Here is a 22,685-nt window from a genome sequence, read left to right on the forward strand (position 1 = left end):
AGCCAAGGCTTGAAGCAAATTTGGTCCCCATGTGTTGAGAACACAATATACATGAACAGTGTTGTAGCTACGCCACTGAACACTAGTGGGGTACAACCAGCACAAACTCAATATAAATAAATGTCCTGCCGACTGGCACAAAATTGAGCAAATTGCATCAAAATTAAGTAAATGTTGTACCCTGTAAAGTTGAGAAACTCCGTAAAGTTGAGCTTTTATGAAATAAATAAATTGTATTTTCAATTCAAGTGTTTTATTGGGTGTTACATCCCATCATTTATCAGTTTATAGGCATACTTTATCCATGCATAGGCAGAGTGCTAAGCCTTGTCTCATATTCTGAAATCAGTTCAATATCAGTTTTGGTTTCAGTTCATTTGATTTTGCCAATAAATATGAGCAATTACACAATTGATTCATTGATTTTAAAGAATTTAATTATGAATGTTTTGCATGTCAAACTTTACCAAATCTTAGTTTATGCATTTCAGGTTAGCCCCATTAAAAGTGGCTATACAGCTTTGTATAATAATAATATGGAAACCCATTTTTGTTAGTTTAAAGGTGTGTGCTTAACCATGTGTGTGCATTTCTGAAGGACGGTGAATATTTTGTACTATTGAATAACAAAAGCAAGGGCAATAGGCATGTTTTACCTATGTCTGGAGTGTGTAAAGGTTACAGCCTTATGGCTACATGTAGACAGTAAGACTTAAAAGGTTCATGTATGAGTGAACCGAGAATAAGTACAATGTAGTCCCAAAGAAACAACAATACACAAGTGAGTCTGATTAAATCATATACAAAATGTTACCAGGAATAAAAGCAAACATTCATAAGATGGAGAGCTTGGTAAGGGAAGCCCAAAGGCAAATGATGGGAGACAACTTGGGGCAATGGATTTGAAGCTTTTACATCATGAGATGGAGAGCTTGGTAAGGGAAGCCCGTAGGCAAGTGATGGGAACAAACTTGGGGCAATGGATTTGAAGCTTTTACATCATGTGTTTCCTCTGACAAAATAACTACAATGTAGCTCTGTCTTAAAAACAAAAAGTGCAGTTCAGTGTATTTTGCTACAAGCAAAGTACGCTAATCGTCATGAGAAAAAAACTTGACATAGAATATATCCATAATGTCAGGATTGCTTAAGCTGAGGAGCAAAAGAGGGCTGCACAACATTATTTGAAGGGTGGATTTTTAGAGTGCATGACACTGCAGTAATTGGATCTGATCATTGACCATTTATATTAATATGGGAGATGAAGAATCAAGCAGATTGAAAGTATGGACAGAATTCAGTAATCCCATCAAAAGTGTTCAATAAATTGCTTAGGAGTGGAGAACAAGTAATTAAAATTGTCATTGTGTATTTCTGAAATAAAAATTTGGCAAAATTTTTTTTTAAAAACCCATGTATTAAAGACCAAATAGGACATTTTACATGAAAATGTAGTATCTTATTAAAAGTAGAGAAAATCAATAGCTATGTATAATATTTTCAATATTTCTACAGGTACAACATATGAGTAAAATATAAAGCAAATCTGAGGGGGTCAGGTGGGGGCATGACCCAAAGTTCAAAATCCATTTAAAAAATACATAGCTAAATTTCTCTATTTTTAATCAAACTTGTAGAAATATTGCATTTTCATGTAAAATGTCCTATTTGGTCTTTAATACATGGCTTTCGCTTCCGAATGAGCAAATCGCTGAATAGGCCTTAAAAATGTATAGGCCTACATAATGTAAGCTAATTGGGGCAGCTAGGGAGAAATGATGTTTCTGGATTAATGACTCAAATCTATGGCCATCAAATTTAGCTGAAAGCTTTAATGGATTGCTTGTTGATGCATCATTTGAGTTCTTGAAAGTTCTCTATAATGTGAAACCAGTAGAGCAATCTCTTGTCTGTTTTACACATAGATAACATTTTGTATTTGCTACATACATGTAATGAAAGCCTTTCATCAGTCATTCATTCAAGTATGAATTGTGAAGGACAAACATGCTCATTCCTCAACACACTTATGGTAAAATAAGCTTATCCATTTGATGCATTTTGTGAGGAACTCATTTTGTAAACTTTATCGCAGGATTCAATGATGTTCCCTCCAATTCACAAGCACCTGCTCTATCATATCTGTTTATTTTGATGTAAATTAAACGAGATTTGAAGTAAAATCAGTGCAACTCGCACGCTATTGATACATTCCACATGGGTAATACCGTTATCGTGTATGCATTTATGCAGTTTCATTATAGCATACATAAACCATGAGATTTATCAATATCATGATAAGTAAAGTAACATGCAAATCAGAATTGGATCAAGTCAGATTATGGGGAAATTGAATCTTTGTATTACGCTTCAGGTAAATAGTACTGTGTTGTGATTATCACAGTAATGTACCGTATCTTTTTCCCTTGGAGACCCAGGGAAAAAACTTTGGTTCACTAAAGTAAAATAATGATAAGAGTGAGAATTATGGGTTGGATTTCTGCAGAAGGCAACAGGGTGATGAATTCACATCCCTAAGTTACTTTTGAGACCAACTAATCTGGTTTGGCCTGTACCCACAAAGCTTTAAACATTAAATAGGTTAACATTATTTGGTGCGCACAGCTGTGAAGTTCCAACTTCGCTGGAGTAAATTAGTAAAATTGTGCATCAGTCATGCAATAAATAAGCAAAGCACACATGGATGGTTCTATACAATCCAAGATTTTATGAGCTTGCATATATCCCAGCAAACATAAAATGTTTTACAGACAAAGTTTAAATGTCATGTTATATAAAGGGTTCAAAATATTTAGAAAAAATATTTGCCAAAAAATATTTTTACATACCGTAAACATTTTGACATTTCAAAACATTGTTGTGGTGTTGTTTCATACAAAAACATTTTATATTTGTTTTTATGATTTTTGGCCCCCACATATATGTGGGGCTTATGTTATCGTCGAGATGGTTGTTTGTTTGCTTCTTTCTTTGTTTCTTTCTTTCTTTGTATCTTTGTTTGTTTGGCTGTCCAGGCGGAAGCAAATTCATTAATCCACTTTGCAGCTCCAACGCAATGGCCGATCAACTTCAAACTTGGTACGGTGATAGGGTATGGCAGCCTCATGTGCTGTATAGTTTTTGGTCAAATTATTTGTATATTTATGAATATTAATGAGCTCATTCTTGTCCATATTCTTTCAGATATTTCATGCATGTTCTTTCTCATCCCTGCTTGTTAAATAATACAGGCATACACAAACAAACAAACAAAAGTGTTTTACAAGAAGAGTAAACTGTTAATGATTTGTCTGTTGTTTAATATAAATTTCTAAAAATCTGGTACTTGTTGACATTATTTACTCGGAGGCTGTATGTTGTAATTTTGGCCCAGTGAAATTAGCTTTGGCGCGCAAAAATTAGCAATGCTGTATTACAATTATTCAATTTGAGGAATTACCGAGCCAAAATTGGGTTAATTTAGGGGGAAATGCTTCATTTGACGCACCAAATTTCCAGAGAGAGAGAGGAAACACTGCTTGTTTTGTTGATTGTTTTTACCATTCTAGTCAACATAAGCAATGATAAACAGTGAAAGTTTCTCTGATGACAATATTCTCTCCTTATGAAAAGGCCAGTTACTTGAAGTTTTCAAACCTCTACTTGCCTCAGTCTGTTGACTTATATCTTGTAACTCTATACATGTATATCATAATGTGCATAACCACATCAAAAATGCAGCAAAAACAACTCCAAAAATAGTGGTCCGATATGAAATATTGCTGTGAAATCAAAACTACTATCCCCTAATGAACACATTTAAAACCTGAGACTGATTAACCTAGTCTTGGGTTAAAACAATACCATATTTGTAATGATGACATTTGCAATGCACTCAAAATAAATTGTTCAATAGCTTTCAATGTATTGTCACATGGACCCATTTGAGGGACTCTGCCAATGATATCATCGGCAGCACACATGCAGGCGTTATTACAAGGAAGGTGTACAAGGTGTGAGCTCAGCATCGAAAGCGGCAGAAAGAACAAGCTATCAATAATGCACAACTTGGTAGCGTTTTCCCTCACTAATGTTTCTCCCTGACACTCAAATGTTTCCCCATTTGCACATTATTTTGTACCTCAGGTCAAAGGAACTTTTCAAGATCGACTAGCTGTCCAGGTATCAATGTTACTAGATATAAATAAATGTGCATTTCTCAATTTCAAGAGCCGGGTGATCAATAAAATTGATGTAATATTATACATGTCTGCTGCTCAATAACTTGTTTTTCAAGTTCTAAAACACATTTTAAGTTCACTGTCCCAAATAGGTAAGCAAAGATTGCGTGCCTGGCTCCTGATTGAGAAATGAGTGTGTGTGTGTGTGTTTCCAGTTGCATGTCACCTGTGTGTTAACATCTATGAGCATGTCCTGATTCTAATTTAGATGTTTTTAATAACAGCTAGGGCAAATTTAGTGCAAATTTAGTGCAATTTTGTTTGTTACTGAGTGGATAACAAAAGGTGGTTCACAAGAAATGGCGACAAAATTATGAGTGATGTTTAGTATTAACATTGTGCATGTTGTATCTTTTAACATACTATTATAGATTAACATCGAGGGCTCAGTGCAACAAAGACTTATCTTCATTACCTTCTCTGGGTAATGTTATTTATATGCATGATTTCATTTATACATAACATACCCCAGAGGAGCTGATGGACTTGAGTCTTTGTTGCACTCAGCCCTGGACATATTACCCCTTGAAACTTCAACTGGTCATGACGAAGACCAGGTGAAGGCTGATGCCTTCACCATCAACCACCTCAATCAATCACCTTTTGAAGTGCATGGCATTTCTTGCTACTGAGGATGGCCGTTCGCAGGTGCACAGAAGATAAGGTAGAATGCTCACTATCCCATTGAATAAATTTTATGAAGTCATTTGGTTTAGGAATTATTAGGCATTTTGAAATATTTCATATGCATGGTCGTTGTTGACGTTGTTACATTTGTACGAGTCAAAATCAAAAGAACCGGTAAGGCGCTAAACTTTGATGCGCAAGAACTTGGTGGTACAAGTTCAAGCCCCCGCAGTGTCTATTCTGTTTTCAATGAAAAATTGAGCACACTTGAAAAGTCCCCTGGACAATGAAGTTACTGCTAAATGTCCTGATCTGCCCATACAGAACTTGGGAACTGATTCTGGCTGCAATGGTTATTATAATGTAGGCTGATTATGTTTTGCACACAAACCCTCTTCTGCACCTGTATAGAGCTGCATCAATCAATCAATCAATCAATCAATCAATCTTTATTTTCATCAATCTCATACAAACATTATAGCATTATTATATACAATTATTGTGTATTAACAAGATTTGATGAAGGTAGGTACATCACAAAGCCGAGGCCTGATAACGATGTACCACCTTTTAACTAACAAATAATTGCATCTGTGAATGAGGCTAAATAGTATCATAAAGTATGTCTTGGGCCAACATGATCAGTGAGTTTCTAGATCTTAAGTAATTGCGCTATATAAATCTTTGGCCTTTTTCAGACATAAATGTGTTCTGAAACAAAACACTTGTTTGCAGCTTTAACTCATCTGAATGCAAATAGAGTACATTAGTGAAATGGTAAATGCACTTGATAAAGGTTTAGCAAGTAAGCTTGATGTTAAGAGTAGTCCCAAATGATGAGATATTGGCAACTGATGCGCTGGGGAACATTTGTCAGCTTATATAGCGTATTACCAGTCATGTGCTTGTGTGTGTACACAGATTCATATCGGAGAGTTATCTCTCTGAATGGGGTATTCATTCCTCTTTCAAGTTTTGGCATTTAGATGAGAGACGTTCAATTCTTTCATCTAAATTGTTAATTTTTTTCTGTCATTAGTAAAAATTATTAACCTCTTATTTTAATGTCCAATTAGATTTTGTTTTTCTCTGTGTTTGGTGATGGTATGGTTGCTGTGCTGTATTTTGTGTGTGCAGTGTAATAGAGAAATTATCACTATTTGTTGTTGAAGTTGCACCAAATTGATAGCAAAACGTTTTAACAAGTAACAGATAATTTGGGTATGTAACAACAGTTGTCACATTTGATATTGATAACATTGATAAAAAAATAAGTTTTTGAATGTTGTCATTACTAAAATAACTTGTTAAAATGTGGGGAAAATGAAATATGAAATGAATTTTTAATCCAATGTGTCAGTAAGAAATAAGTATTTAGAAACATGTTGATTTTTGATGAAGGGTAATTAGACGGTATATCAATACACTATGTGGCCCTTCGTGTGATTGGTACAAAATACCACATTTATAACAAACATTATTTTGAGGAGCCAAAAACAACTTGTTGGCTATCTGTGTAAATTGTTATTTATGTGTTATATGTGGTGATGTGTGTCTAGTGTTGCCAGTGAACTTGTGTCATCTTGTATCTAATAAACCATTTTAACTTAATTAGTTGATGTCTAAGCTCATCCAGTATAAAATGGCATTCAAGTTTACAGAGCATCATTTTACAGACTGCATAAACAGTGAAATCATTTGGGGTTGTCTCTGCAATGCATTTAGGCATCATGTCTATGGTACATAGAGACATGACATAATCATCTTGCAATATATGATATCGTTGGGACGAGGCCTGGAAGCATCTTCCAATAATGTTAATTAAATGGGAAACTACTATGAGAGTGAGGTTAAGTAAGTGGGTCTGAAACAAATAACAGCTAAAACGAAAGCACAAATTAATGACTGTTCTATAGTGATTATGTTTACATGCTTCATAATTGCTAATTACCCCCCCATATTAGTACCAACTATAGTCGTTAACTTTGCATAAAATTCCCCCAAACGTTCATTGCTTTTAATTAATTGACCATGCAAACGAGCGGGGACTTTTCTTTTTTTGATGTGTTTATATATATATGCTAAAAAGTGTATGATGCTCTGTGTAAACACTTGTTATCGTAAAGATGAGCACTGCCTAGCAGGTTGGCCCAAAATATGTGAGATTTATGTGGAGTAGCTAGGTGTCTCATGTCATCCCTCATTCATCATCCTGGTATATAGAGATGCTGTAAGATTGAGGAGTATTTATTATGAATACACCAAACAGTAGCTTGGATCCTTTGGTGTCCCCTGTTGGTATAGCTGCATACAGAATAAACAAAAGACATTTTAGGTGACACAGAAAAGATCCAGGTTATTGCCCTGTTAGGTGTGCTGCAAAGCCAATGAAATTACTGTTTTGAACTTTTTTTGGTAAATCCCACCTGCCTGAATTTGGGTTTGGAACCCTGTTGTCACCTGACGTCACATTGATGTACACATTGTTAGCACACATCTTTACAGGGCATTTCAATGCCGTGCATTTCAAATGTAGAGTAATGATGTGCGAATTGGTGTGACGGCATCAGGTGTCCAAATGCAAAGGCTTATGAGATTTACCTAGAAGGTGAATTCAAAAGCACACTCCATTGCTCAACCATGATTTAGGGCTTGAACTCCCATTATTTTATGATTGATCAGTAAAAAGGACATATAAAGGTATTTACAAAAGGACATATAGTTCCAGCTCCATCACTTTATCATTGGGGTCCTTCTGATGCAGATATATGTGATTTGCTTTTTAAAAGAATATGCCCATAAGGCCCAGTTCATACTTTTATTTGACATTGAATATGTGGTGCAATCCATTTCCAGTCATGTGTAATTAACTTCTAACAAATGTTTGTTGATGTAAAATATATAATATATTTCCACCAGATATTAGACGTCAAATATAATTATTTTCTCGTCAATAAACATACATTAGAAGATAACAAGGAATTAAACAGATGAATAACGAATCGCTGTTGCATCAAATATTCGACATTGAATGTATGGAGTATAAATCAGCCCTTATATGTGATATACTTCATGAATAGAATAGATGAATATGCCCATAACTCTTGGTCAAAACTCATGTGTGTGATATTAAAGATCCTGGGTGATATACTCTGTGAAGAGAACAGTTGAATACGCTCATAACTCTTGATCAAAACTCATCTAATCATTGATATGTTTAATCTTTTTGTTAAGCTGCTCCGCCCATATTAAGAGTTCCAGTTTATCCGTCATCCTATCTCATGTGGCAGAATCGTGTCAAAGGTAGTACAAGTATTATCTTCATTCGATCCCAAACTCATGTTGTATGAAATAATTGTCATGGAATGGCATTCTGGGTAATGTGGAATGATACTTGTGTTCTTAAGGAAAAAAGAAGCTTATTAAAATTGCAGTGATTCAGTCAAAAGTTTTGAGGGATATCTAAATTCAAAATGCTAATTCCACATTGCCCTATAAACAGGCGCTGCATCCCTTTTATGATTTATTCCAATTTGCTTGAATACTGGCTGCTCCCATTCTCAATCCCATTATGATGTGAATTCCCATAGATAAGTGATATTTGAAGCTTTTGTTTGCAATGCTGCGCATCATTTGTAGGCATATTTAAAAATTGTATTGAAATTTTTTGTCTTATGTATTATTAGCTATTATAATGTGGCTGGTTGTTGACCTAATAATTGTTGTACTTGTCTATATCTTGTGTTATGAAGTCACAAATAGTAGTATATTTTGAAGAAGAAAAACCCAAGCGAGGTCTCTGCATGATTATTTTAGTAGCTTTTTATGAATCATTTATGCTGCAAATCCTGTGTAATCCAGTACTATTTATTTAATTTCCAATTCTGATAAGATGTGTTGTCATGTAAATGAAGCAGTAATAGAAATAGCAAGTTTATGGAATAGATCCTTCACAAGATCTTTACCTAGTTATTTTTCTAAGTAATAGTGTACATTTGGGTCATTGATTTGGAAGCATATTAATACTGTTTGAATTGCTGATTAGAGAAAGTGTTGTTCCTAGTATCGTGACCTACATCTATCTGCATGACACAGCAAAACTATACAAAGCTGAGATTGGAAAAAACACACAAAGCAACATCATATTTTGTCAGTGTTAGAATTAGAAACTATTTTCATATAATGTTTATATAATATTTGATAGATATGATAATTATAAAAATTTGTATATATTGAAATAACCATATATCAAATGTGTTTAGCATCTGAAAAAATTGATGACAAATTCTGCAATCTCAAAACAATGTATAATAACAAAAGAGATGCTCTGCATACTAGCCATGGGCTTCAATATGAAAAGCCAAAGTTTGGAGATATTTTCTCAAAATGTCAAAAGCTATTATCTCAAGAACCACTGAACCAATACTAGGCTTGTTTGTACTTGTTTTAATGTATTTTGCATGCTGATAGTCATGGAAATTTACATTTCTGAATTTTTTTAAACAAAAATTTGAAACTTGTTGTCTGCAGTGGACACTTGTATGGAGAGGAATAAAGTTGAAACAACAGTTACTTTGTTTGCATGTTACAATATTTTTCACCCTGATGTGGCAGTGATGTCAACGCATTGAGGCAGCTGTTTCAGCGTCTTTAAGCGTGTGCGTGCGTACGCCAGCACTTTGAGTGTCCACTAGCTATACTTCGAAGCTGAGCCCAATGAAATGTGCACAATATATGGAAATTCAGGTTTCTGAAGGTCTGTACCCAGTACCAGTAGATATGGTTTGCAATCATTCTTTAGATGCAAACCTGGTCTCCGGTGACATACATAAGCAAGCTAGGGTTGTCCATTATATATGCCAATGCTAGTAGAATTCAGAGAATTGCCTCTGAAGTATTTGAACTGAATGCAAATAAATGTGAGGAGGAAATTTCCCCTTCATTCTCTGCTCAAGTAGCTCTACCCTAGATCAAATACTTTCAATTTTAACAGCCGTACTGTAGTAGTATATATGGGATTTCACTATTGCTGAGTGAAAGCATGCATTAAGTTGACGGGATACTGACATTCATTCAATTTGACCACGCAGGGTTCACAATCCATGTTCAAATTGGCCTTGTATGTTGCATTGCAATTAGGAACATCAAAACATATTATTCCACATGAATGACGATTGACGACGAGTGCAGCCAAGCTGAAATTAAGGAAGTGGAATGAGAAAGATGGTTAAAGGAAGGAAATGAGAGACTATGAAATGTAATCATGAAGAAAATAAGAGGAAAAGACACCAACCAACGGATATGTGATGAGATGAGAACTGTAGTAGGGCTCTCTTTTTTCATTGTTGCAATCAGGTTTCACGGATAAACTGCCCTGCTTCCTCTAATGGACAAGGATCATATTGATGACTCAGCGGCAGAAGGATGTATCTCCGGTAGCTGCTGTGTGTATTATTGCCAGTGGTGAATACCCGGGATAGGGTATAAGCTGCATTAATAAGTAAACTCATGCATATCACAGGCAATCAGATACAGCAGCTATAGGACATAATGCCTTACTGTGAACCTGATAACGTGATGACCTACTGTGTATGTGTAGGGGTTTTCCCACTTGGTACAATCCCACTTTGTCCAATAGTCAAGGGTCCAATGCCCTTTTGCCAATGCTCCAATGTATTATGGAATCTATTTTAACTACAAGTTGTGTGTTTCTAATTCATTGTCAATGTTGGTATTTTCTGTTTTTGCAGGTAATCTAGTTTAATAAGGGGTAATAAAAGAAAACAAACAAACCAATTCAGCTTTTGTTACATTACACCCGCCTTTCAGCTAAACATTAACTCCCTCCACACGGGTGTCAACTGCAAAACGACAAGTTTCACCTTTTTTTTTTAATCAAAAATTTCAGAATTGTACATTTTCATAACCATATTTGGTATCAGTATGAAATATGCATTAAAATGAGTACAAACAAGCCTAGTGTTAGTTTGCTCTGGCACTGTGCAGCTCTGAAAATCCACCCAAGTACATAATATCCTTTCACTTTCCATGGTATTAAAAATCAAATTCTCCCATTTTCCTGTCTAATGAAGTGGAAATCAATTATATTGTGGAATTAAGTAAATGGATTTATTTTGTTTGTTCACTGGGTATTAAAATATGACCTGGTATTAAAGTAATATTCATTTTGCTAGAGATTTTTAAAAATTTTATTTCAAATACTTCCAGTTGATATTTTATCCCCCATATTTTAATCAAGTTAGATTTACCATGAGAATAGTAATTTTAAGGGAAACAATTACCATTTTCTTGTGAATATTAGATATTTACAAAATATATGCGGAAATAATCTGAAATTTACACGTATCGACCAAAAATACTGATTCGGTTGTCTGCCGGACAACCATAAATCAGTAGCCAAAACTCACCTTTGTAGGCCTACGACCAACCAAAAACTTAAACGGACAACCAGAAATTGTAATCTGGTTGTCCATGGGACAACCATTTATTTTTCCTTAATTCGAACACTGCTTTCAAGTAGGAACGGTTGATAACGGATGACCATAATAATGAAATAATAAGAGAGTGACCATCCCAAGGTTCTCTTCTTGATAATGAACTGTTTGCTTTTGGGACTCATCATGATAAACCGTTGAGTACCATGTCCAGATATTTATTACCTATTTAAAGATGGTCAATCAGAAGAGATCTCATTGAAGAGTCATTTTGCAATTTACAATAGAAGTTGTGTTCACATTTTGAGTTGCACCCAGCATAAACTTAATATGCTAACAGTGACAAAATTCCACAAATCTTTTCTCTACTCCTACCGTGTGTCCATACCTAGCCTAGTTCTACTTCTCCCAGTTCTACTTCTCTTCTGTTCGGTGTAAACATTGGCTATCACTTCTGGTGTTTCCGTCACCTTTTGCAATCGCGCAAAATGACATTTTCTTAGCTTTCGACCAAAAATAGTAAAACTTACACTGGGTGCCAGGCACATCAGCATTCACATTGCACCCAGCATACATCTGACAAAGATGTAATACACTCAGTTCGCTACTCCTGACTTTTGCCAGGAGTAAATCGTCAGACGTATGCCTGGCTGAACTTCAGCTGACCATCGTTCACACTGCCACGTGTACGTCCAGTCGTCCACCAATGTGAACACAGCTAATATAATAACATGATGTAATTGACTCTCTCATGAGAGTAATATAGTGTCAAGTTGATTATCGGCCCTCCTATTATCATCCTCATATCAGCCCATGATGTGAACATTTCATACTACTGTGACAGTATTTTGTCTTTGGTTTATTCTATCTTTTTATAATGGATTAAAAGTTGTGATATATTTTAGGTAGCTACAATCCCAGTCAAAAGTTGGAACACCTATATGTAAAGGTAGGACTGTTTTAAACCGTATTTGCATAAACTCCTCAAAAAAAGTTTGGAAAGTTTTTTCAAGCATCTATATCTTGGATTATTTGTCACAAGTTCATATATTGTGTTGCATATCAATGGACAGCTAATTTATTCCCCTTTATAATGACACCACATTTGAAACAATCACCTTTTCCATGGGTGAGTACACCTTTTGGATAGTAAAAACAAAAAATACCTATCATTTATTCTCTAAATAGGGTGATCAACCAAGCTTTTGCTATTGTACAGATAATAATAATATGATAATTTATGCTCTTATGTTGCAAAACAAATGGGTGCATCATTTAATAGTTCAGATATTTTACTAATGAACCACTATGCCTTTTTACAGTATTATTAGCCTTGGTATATACTGCACTTTAGATAATTTTTAGAATCGCGCTAATGCAATTCATCTTATCCAATCCATTTCAACACATCTTGACATCCAATATAAACAGAAAAATACTCTTCTGTTCAGATAGATTTCAAGAATGGTGAATGAATCCCATTAGTAGCAAATTACATCGCAGCCCAAGAAAAATGTTGACAATAATCTTGGAATGACTCAAACAAAAGCAATTTGCATCAAGCCCAGTTTACTCTCATTGTCATCTTCTTTCTGATGGCACATTCAATTAACATAATTACACCTAGTGCCACATAACGAGCTATTCCAGTTGAAATCCATACACCCCATATGAAGGACATGGAATGTAGATTCAAATGGAGTCACCATTCATGTAATCCCATTTGATATTCACACTCCCTGTGTGGAAGATTAAGGTCATGTCTTCCACAGGGGGTGTATGAATATCATCTGGAATAGCCTAATTCAGGGGGATCATGTGAATCTGGAGACTATATTATGTTTAATTATTGAATTTCCCAAGATGGTAAAATAATAATACAGGGTGATGGAACTGGACTCCTTGTAGGTTAAGTATCATCACATACAAACTGATCAGCTGCACCCTGAAGGCAGGCATGATTACGTGACGTAAGATTAAAATTGAAATAGGATTTAACGGACGGACTATTGTGCTATAAATAGCAGCGGGAATGCCTGTCAAGAACACTTAGATTTGGAAAACTAAAGAAATAGATATCACAGGATTAGAAGAAAGCTGTATCTGTCAGGAAGAGTCGGAGCTGCCTCTAGTAAGATAAATGTAGTGCACTTAATGCTGTCCTCCCTTCTAAGCGAAAAAAAGTGGGTACTAGGATGTCAGATGCACATCAGATTCCCGGAGGTTTTTTTTTTTTTTGGTTGAAGGTGTACAGGGATGTGCCACAGATTTGGGGTACCTTTTCATCAATTTTGGTATATATAGATAGGTGTGGTTTTAAGTGTAGACCAGTGCGTTGACAAAAGTGCCCAATCTGGGCAAATTTGGGTGCATATTGTGAAAAATTGGTATACTGTTGATTTGCAAAAACAGCAAAAAGTACGTATGGAGAAAGTCAGCATCCAATAGTCTGTGTGGCATATCCCTGTACAAATGTTTTCGGTTAACCAAAGCCTTAAGGTTTTACCGTCGTTACTAAACCTATCGACCAAATTTTTTTAAATTGACATATTTTGTACATTGATATGTGTAGATAATAAATCTGTAAAAAAAAACAGGGGGTGCCGGACCTCACTTTTGAGCTACAGCCGTTTTAAAAGAGGTGTACATTTCCAAAAATCTCTGTACACTTCAATGGCAAAATCAGCAATTTGCCCAAAGTATACCACTTTTTGCTTGTATAAAAAAAATTGTCGAGACAAACTTTTTTTAATTTTATATATGTTATGAAAAAGAAAAAGCTCTGTAAAATCGCGCAAAAAAAATTGGGGGTACCGGACCTTGTTTTCGCGTAAATTGACAAAAATAGGTCAAAAAAGCATTTTTTCTGCGACACCATGCGTAGTTAATTGCGTACATGGATATTTTGGTGCGTACCAACGCGTTGGTATACAAGCGCGATCTGATGCCGGATCAGCGTTCATTTACGCATATGGCCACAAAAAAGGAATTGTCTGTTTACGCAGGAATGTTTCACCGTAAAAAAAGTTACCTAAGATACTTCTTAGGCTAAGAAGTGTCCATATTAAATAGGAACAATTATAATGATGTCGACTATAAAAGTCTTAATGAAGCCTTAAAATTCTTAGCCTAATTCTAATTTGGTGTATTTTGGTGTATTTTGTAAGAAAGACTCCCATTCTGCAAAGACATTGGGCCAAAGAGTAATCAAGTTACACAAAGTGAGGAATTTTCAGCTTTATGTTCACCTGACTCGAATGACCAAAAAGAGGATTATTTTATCAAACATGTTAAAGCGAAGCGTTTAACACCATGGGCGGAAGTGTTTGACTATAATAGGCCTCAATTATTATATAGGCATAGGCCTACTTAGCATGCTTAGTGCCGTTTACGAGAGGAAAACTTTTTGGTCACAAAACTATAAGCCTCACGGAATTATCTCGAGGTGGATTCATATCATCAATGGTTGCAGTTCAATTAAAGCGAAGTTAAACACTGGGTTTCCTATTGCTGTAGAAAAACGTTTGGCCAATAATGATATCATTTTTGTAAATGTATGACCCTTTTTTAAACTGAATAGTTTTGATGGTGTTGTCTATATCGCATGTATAATGAATTCAGTGCACGTAGTAGGTCTTTATCCAATAACACAAAATGCTTTAAACATTTAAATGTTGGATTATAATACTTTCAGCAAAACATATTCTAATTTGGAACAATGTTGCCAAAATAATATAATTATGTCTACAATAACATTTTCACAACATGTTTTTAATTTTGTTGTAGTGTGTTTCATTATGAAACGTTCTACAAACGTATAACCTTTAATAGGCCTATAATATAGTGCTTACACATCATTTAGGACAAAATATTATTAAAACGAATTAACCAATTTAACCACCACTGCTTTAGGCCTTATGTTAAAAAAAAACTCTGATTATGTGTGGGTAGGCCTACTTCATACCATCTATTGGACCCTACTGTCGTAGGCCTACTCTGGGGAGGGGGGGGGGGGCCAGGTCCATTATCAGTGGAAGCACGCTGGCATTTGGTATGTACATGTTGTATTTAATATATTATAGAAGCGGCCACTTTTCTGCGCTCAGCAAACATTGTTTTCTTTATTTTGTGGCCCTAGTTATCGCCGGTGCGCAAAAATAGCATTGACACGCACAACACGCATCGTTCTCTCGCGATGTCTGCAACGCAACGCCGAAAGCCGACGCTGAGTACGCACGCGTTGAAATCAGGCGCAATGGTCAAGTTGAATCGACTGACGACGGTAAAACCTTAATATCACGAAATGCCATTTTAAAAGATGTGAAAAGAGGATCAAGGGAATTCAATCAGGTTGCAACTGATGAAATGGGACCATATTAGAACTTATTTTGAAAGAATTTGACATATTAATGTAAAATGATGCATTTAGAAGGTGGTTTGTTAGGTTGACTGTCTTATGTGGAATACATTGCACTCATCTGACAGGACATTGAATGCTCCAACCAAGGATGAGCTCTATGGTTCCTCATCAGTGGCAGAACATTGGATGGATATGATATTGATATTACTTGTGGCAGCTATTGTTTGCCTTTGTCCATACATGTTCCACTCATCTGGTAAGATATTGAATGATCTTCGAAGGAAGAGCTCCTTGTAAGGCTCCTTATCAGTGGCAGAATATGAGATGGATACGCTGTGTATATTTACATGTGGCAGCTATTGCTTGCCATTATCCATACATGTTGCACTCATCTAACAAGACGTTGAATGCTCTTCCTCTAAGGCATATTGGTGGCAGGTAGAATGTGGGATGGATTGGCAAAGTGCAGGTTGTTTTCCAGGTCATTTTCAGAAGCCACAGTGAAATACAATGAGACTAACACCAATTTTGTAATAGACCTGGATTAATAACTGATAAACATATTATATGTTTGGATGGATTGGTGGGTGTGTTGAAATTAAGGGTTTTCTTACATTTCTTCCATTATTTCTCTTTAACAAGGTGATACCTCTGTATTATTTGCTATCTATTTTGCACAGAAAGATATCTAAAGGCCATTTGCTTTAATAATTACTTTCAGGTATTTTATGTATTTTCCTGTCATATCCATGTCAAGAGACATGCATTTCCCAATTTCAACAAAACTAAAGCAGCAATAACTGAAATTATAAATGTGATGATGCAAGTCAAATTGTGTTGATTATAAACTTTGCTTCTGAGATTAGGTTGAATTACTCTGAAGACATACATCTGCACAAGTGGTTGTTTAATCCAGAACCTGTGTGTTTGCTAGCCATTTATAGCTATATGGAAAATTTTCAATTGGTTCGAAGAAGTTTAATAGGTGAAATGTCAAATCCTGGCAAGATGAAATCTATGAATTGTGTTAAAGCTGTGTGCTTATATTCTTATCTATGACTTAAAACAGTTAAATTTTTCATGTATTTGTATTATAAAATTACTTTTTAAATTAAATTAAATATCGTAAATCAACTGACAAGGAGAATATACTCGATGGAGCACCCATACATACAATTGTCTTAATGAGTAATGAACATTGCTTCAAAAATTTCAAATGAAATCACTTCAGGATACATAAATTCTGTATGTGTACTACATGTAGATGCATTAAATCTAAAAGTTCAATAGAAGTTGCATGCCATTGCCCCATTTCTATTCCTAGAATGCATTTCCCCAGTTCTCAATATAGGTTGCATAGAACTCCACAGTTGTTATTTAAGAGAACTATAGAATAGATAGATAGTATCATCTCCCATTGAGCATTAGTCAAATAACAAAAACATCTGGTTTTGACGTTTGCGGCTATTTTGTTGTGCCAAATTACTCGGTGATAATATACATGTAATTCAGACTGCTTGCCTGCTTGCTCTGGTAATATAGCACAAGAATTTAATTACTATTTTTGAATAATAGTTCAGGGCAATGGTCACTTTAAGGACTGAGCAAGAGAGATGGCCGTTCAACAGTGTTTACCGGTAGCTTAATTTAAAATAGCTACTGCTTATGGCCAGTCCAATTACGAAAGGCCTTCTCATATGTCAGGAGTGATGTTAAGAGCAGGTATAATATCCAGAAAACCTTTTTGCAATTTACATGTGTTGATGTCATTCTAGTACAGAAAATGCACAAGTGGGCAAAATTTATCCTTGACATTCAGCTTGCTAGAGTAGGTATCTAGCTAATGAAAGTTTAATGTAAATGTAATCTTAATGGCTTTATTGAGTAATTGACACTTAGTCAGACAGATGGTTTGAAACAGAAGTTCTAGTTATATTTTACCAACTGCTTTTGCCCTTTAAATGTGTAAACTTGCACATGATTCACATAATCTCATTCTAACATATTGAGGGGTAAGTTTGCATGTGTGGTTCATTGTATATTCCCATATGTGTTATTTTAGCAATTTTGGTTGTTGTTTTTTAATTTCATCAGGCCGTAAAATTAATATTTTGGTTCTCGTCCCTCCCTCCTCAATTTCTGGGATTTGTCAGATTTTTTTTTTTTTTTTTTAGATTTTTCAATTTTTTAGACTTTGGAATGATTTATGAAATTTTCATACATATGAATAAGTTTATTAGAGAACAAGCATCACTTCCAAGTCTTTTTGTGGTACTCTAGGGGTTTATCCTCAGAATCTCACATTTGAAAAAAAAAAAAAGGGCCTCATCGTTTCCTCGAGCACTGTTGGAGAAGAAAAACTACTGACAATGCTAATTTTACATTGAAAAAAAAAACAAAACAAAAAAAACACCTCCCTCCTCATCAATTCATGAAAATCCTCTGGACGAGAACCAAAACATTAATTTTATACGGCCTGACATGTGCAATGATACAGCAACAAAACAAATTGAATCATTTGTCGAAAACAAAAGCATTTTTTAGTTCATATTTATCATTTTTACCCCAGCCTTTGGCAGGCTACAATATGCTGCAAATTATTTTGAGATTGGACTTACTGATCCTTTTATATTGCTAAAAATAATAAAATAAAGCATTGCAGCAATATATAACAAACACCTCCATTTACCCAATTGCATCACATAATTAGAGCTAGCAATCAAATTCAAGAGATGCGCCTTTCCCTTCCATCTCAATAGGCACGTTCAGACCCGAATTATTACTCGAGTTAAATTTTTTACAACCCGTGATAAAATACCACAAATATTTTCGCTAACTCGACTGATTGTCCATACATAGCTTACCCCGACCTTTTAACACGACCTGCTGACGTGAATTTACCACGACCATTTTGTACCCAGGGATAATTTCCGGAAGTAGCGCGCAGGTTCTAAAAGTAAATATGCAGTCCGATTGTAAACCAATTTCATTCGAGTAAAATTCGCAATGGAAAATGGAAAACGTGATGCAAAACATTCTAAAAGAATTTGATTTAACTGTTGACAAAATATTTTACCAAAATGTTTGCCCAAATATAATGTTTTAAAAACGTATTCATGATCTTTATATAACCCGACCCGGGAACCCGACATTTCAATGCTATTAAAAAGTTTTGTATAACATGTATTTGCAGGGTCATTAGGCCTACACTCTTCAGCGAAGAAAAAAACGCACGCCTTGATTCATGTAAAGTAGTTTGGAGCAAGAACTGACTGAACGCCGATGGTTGTAGTGAGGTCAAATCTGCAGATGTTTACCTCGACTGTTACCTCTAGTGCGATCCACACAGGCATCAACCTCGACTGTTCCGGTCGGGTTAAGGATTTACCTCTGACTTTTTTCAGAGGTAAATCAGTCGGGTTAAGGTCGGGATAAGCTGCCCCGACTACTGTCCAGACGGGCACAAACTCGACATTTATCACGAGCTTACCCCGACTGAGCACTTTACTCGAGGTAAATACCCCTTGACTCGAGTTAAATACCCTACGTCTGAACACGGCTAATGTGTGTCATTTTGGTAGCTTGGGGCTTTCAACCTGTTTAGAAAACAAACCAGTTTCTGTTAAAGAGGTTCCCACATCAAAATTAAATCACATCCCCGCTTATAACCGTAAATTTGAACTGGTGACCCCAAATGAGGTAACGCCCCAATGTTGGAGATCATTGCTCTAGCTTTACCCTGAATCATATCCATAATCCTACGATAATCTAGGCTTAAACCCTAACCATAATCAATAAACTTCAAATGTAAACCCTGAATCATTGAATCATAACAACAGACTGTGTATAAAATGGCTAGAAAACCAAAAGGAGCAGGGAAAGGTACCAAATGTCACGAGTGTATGTCACACATTGGTACTGACTGTGATGTGAATTTCTACTGACTAGCTAATCTGATTTGTAAACCCAGATACAACGCATGGGAGTTGATTAAATGAGGTTTTAATGCCCCAGTTAGCTTTTATAGCGAATGAAACTGAAAGACATGAATAACTGAATGCTAAATGTACATTGCACCATCAGATATTTATTATAGGTGGTGAAGTTAGTGTATGGTTTGCATAGATAAACAAAATCACTCAAAATAGCCCCAAAATAATATACTGCATTACAAAGACTAGCACATGGGAAGCACTCAAGTTTATAGTGATGGAAGCTATTATATTATCTAAAATTGATTCTCATGTGAGATTCTCATCTCATCAACAAAATGAGATTTGAGAAAAGGTCAAGCATAGGATTACAAACATAACATAAAGCCAAAGTAATCATGATAAAGTGTACCATCAATTTGCATTTTATTCTGCCATAATTGTAACCAACTTGTAATGGATGCATATACTGCTAGTAAACATTTCATATGAATGAACACAGCTGTCAACAGCTGTACGCGATGCGACCACAATTTGTATTTCAAAATACAACATAAACGCACAAAGTTGCATACTTATGACAAAAATACTAACCAATCATGAGTGAGTTGGTTCCGTGATACGCACACACTGGCGTTCGTGTACGCGGACAATCGTATCGCTGTTAGCAGGTGTGTGAGATGAAAGTTGTCTGCATCTTCATCATCTATTACTATCTTCTGTAGACAGGTGCAACTAACACCTTGGCAATTACGGTACATTAATCTATTATGGCATAACTAGAATATCTCTTGTCAATAAGGTGCAAAGGGTTAGCAGTAAAAATTCTTTATTGTCAAGAATATTAGCGATTCGCTTTTGGAGGACCTTGTGGTCAGAAAAACGAATGAGTTGACAGTCTCTCTTATTGTGAATAAAGTAAATTTCCTAATAATACGATTTCCATTTTTTTATTTTGCTATTCTTTACTCAAAATGTGGAAATAATAATGCCGAAATAATATTAGTAATAACTGCCAGGAAAGGTTTTTGCCCATTTTAAAACAAAATGACAAGATAAGTGAAAGAAACCCCACTGGCTATTTTGGTTGTTTAACATGGAGTTCTAGTTCTTATATGCGAATTATGACATTATGTCATAACTGCTCTGTTGATTCGACAAACACAACAAATTTGGCTGATTCCATTTAGGTGTAAATTGGGACATGTGTAGGCTAAATGTTATAAATATGCACAAAAAAATCAGGATAGAAATAATAAATTAACCAATTTCATATTAGAAGATCGTACATTATGGCTTTATTATTGTGATGTTCAAAAATATTTGTACCTCAAAAGGTCAAAAGCTATACCCTGAATTGCACTGACAGAAACACAGAATATTGGAATTGTTATTGTCTTACATGCAAGCAATTATTGATTGCACACTTAGTAAAACCTAGAGAGAGATTGTGTATGTCAAGTACGGATCCTAACACTTACAAGTGTTTTCTAGAGTGCTGTTAATAAACTGCTAGACAGACCAGGCCAGCAGGTTGCCATATGAACACTCAATAATTTCAGCATTATTCACAGTCAATGAACAACAAACAATTGGTATTGGTTGCTGCCATTCACCTGTAGCAGTTTGAGGCACAAGGTGTAACTCTAATTTTGTCTTAATATTGATAAATATAAAATATTATTGTTGAGTGGAAAGCAATGAACTTGGAGTTCACTCTGTTTGAAGTTAATGTTTATCTTGAAACTGGATCACATAGGGCGATAGCTGTGTTTATGTAGATCTCTTGATATACTTGTCCATGTGTTAACAAGTTGTATAAACATTGGGATCATATGAGCTGTACATTCAAACTGGTTAAACAGTCTGAAAATTTAGCAGCTTGATATGAAGCTGTTTTTAAAATAATGACCTGCGGCAAAAGATGTTGGTAGTATGTTCAAGTTAATGAGCAATTTCCACTCTCAACAGATGCGTGTGTTTGTATGTTTCAGTTTTGTTAATTCTGTGTATGCTAGCCATAAGCTTCAACACAAAAAGGTCAAAGTTTTGAGATATTTTCTCAAAATATCAAGAGCTATCTTAAGAACTACTGAAACAATACTAGGCTTGTTTGTACTCATTTTAATGCATTCTACATGCTGATTCCATTTATGATCATGAAAATGTATTATTCTGAAAATATTTAATCAAAAATAAATTGAAACTTGTCGTCTGCAGTCGACACCTGTTTGGAGAGAGTTAAACAAGATGTTCTCATGTACTGTGATGTGTGAAATATGTCACTAATTAATGTATACAGAAGACTTGTCTGTTTAACAGACATATTGGTAGTAAGTAAGAATAATAATTTACTGCTCTGTAGTGTCTGTTACCAAAGGCATCACAGAGATTACCAATGTGAATGTCCTCACAGGACAATGCTACAGAAGTCACCCAATGAAATTCAACAATACTTAAAGTGAATCCATACTAACATTAACCGTGATGTTAAAAATGGGTTGAAAATTTATCAAACCTGAACACAGCAACATGTATGAAGCAAATCTTAAGCTGCAATTTTGTTACAAGATTGCTGTCTTCAGTAGATGGCTGTATTTCAGTGTTTGTTTAAACCTTTGCAATCATAGCTATCTACTGAAGATGAGAGTGCTATCTTCAGAAGATAGCTGTATTTCAGTGTTTGTTTAAACCTTTGCAATCATAGCTATCTACTGAAGATGAGAGTGCTATCTTCAGAAGATAGCTGTATTTCAGAGTTTGTTTAAACTTTTCAATCATAGATAACTACTGAAGACAAGTGCTGTCTTCAATGGATAGTTGTATTTCAGAGTTTGTATAAACCTTTCCAATCATAGCTATCTACTGAAGACAATCAGTAGATAGCTGTATTTCAAAGTTTGTAATCTTTGCAATCATAGCTATCTATGAAGACAAGAGTGCTGTCTTCAGTGTATTCAAAGTTTGTTCAAACTTTTGTAATCATAGCTATTGTCTGAAGACAAGAGTGCTGTCTTCAGTAGACAGCTGAATGTAAGCATAGCTATCTACTGGGGACAAGTGCTGTCTT

The 22,685-nt window shown here is 35.2% G+C and overlaps 1 protein-coding gene across 1 annotated transcript in view; it reads left to right on the forward strand.

Annotated features, from left to right (window-relative positions):
• LOC140147573 (uncharacterized) overlaps positions 1 to 22,685 on the forward strand; it is a 79,228-nt gene that overhangs the window by 23,916 nt on the left and 32,627 nt on the right. Inside the window, exons 4-5 of the mRNA XM_072169353.1 lie at positions 4,147 to 4,182; positions 8,103 to 8,171. Of these exons, the coding sequence (XP_072025454.1) occupies positions 4,147 to 4,182; positions 8,103 to 8,171 (105 nt within the window). The remainder of the gene's footprint in view (positions 1 to 4,146; positions 4,183 to 8,102; positions 8,172 to 22,685) is intronic.

Source organism: Amphiura filiformis, chromosome 3, assembly GCF_039555335.1.
Source record: "Amphiura filiformis chromosome 3, Afil_fr2py, whole genome shotgun sequence".
NCBI classification, from domain to species: domain Eukaryota; kingdom Metazoa; phylum Echinodermata; class Ophiuroidea; order Amphilepidida; family Amphiuridae; genus Amphiura; species Amphiura filiformis.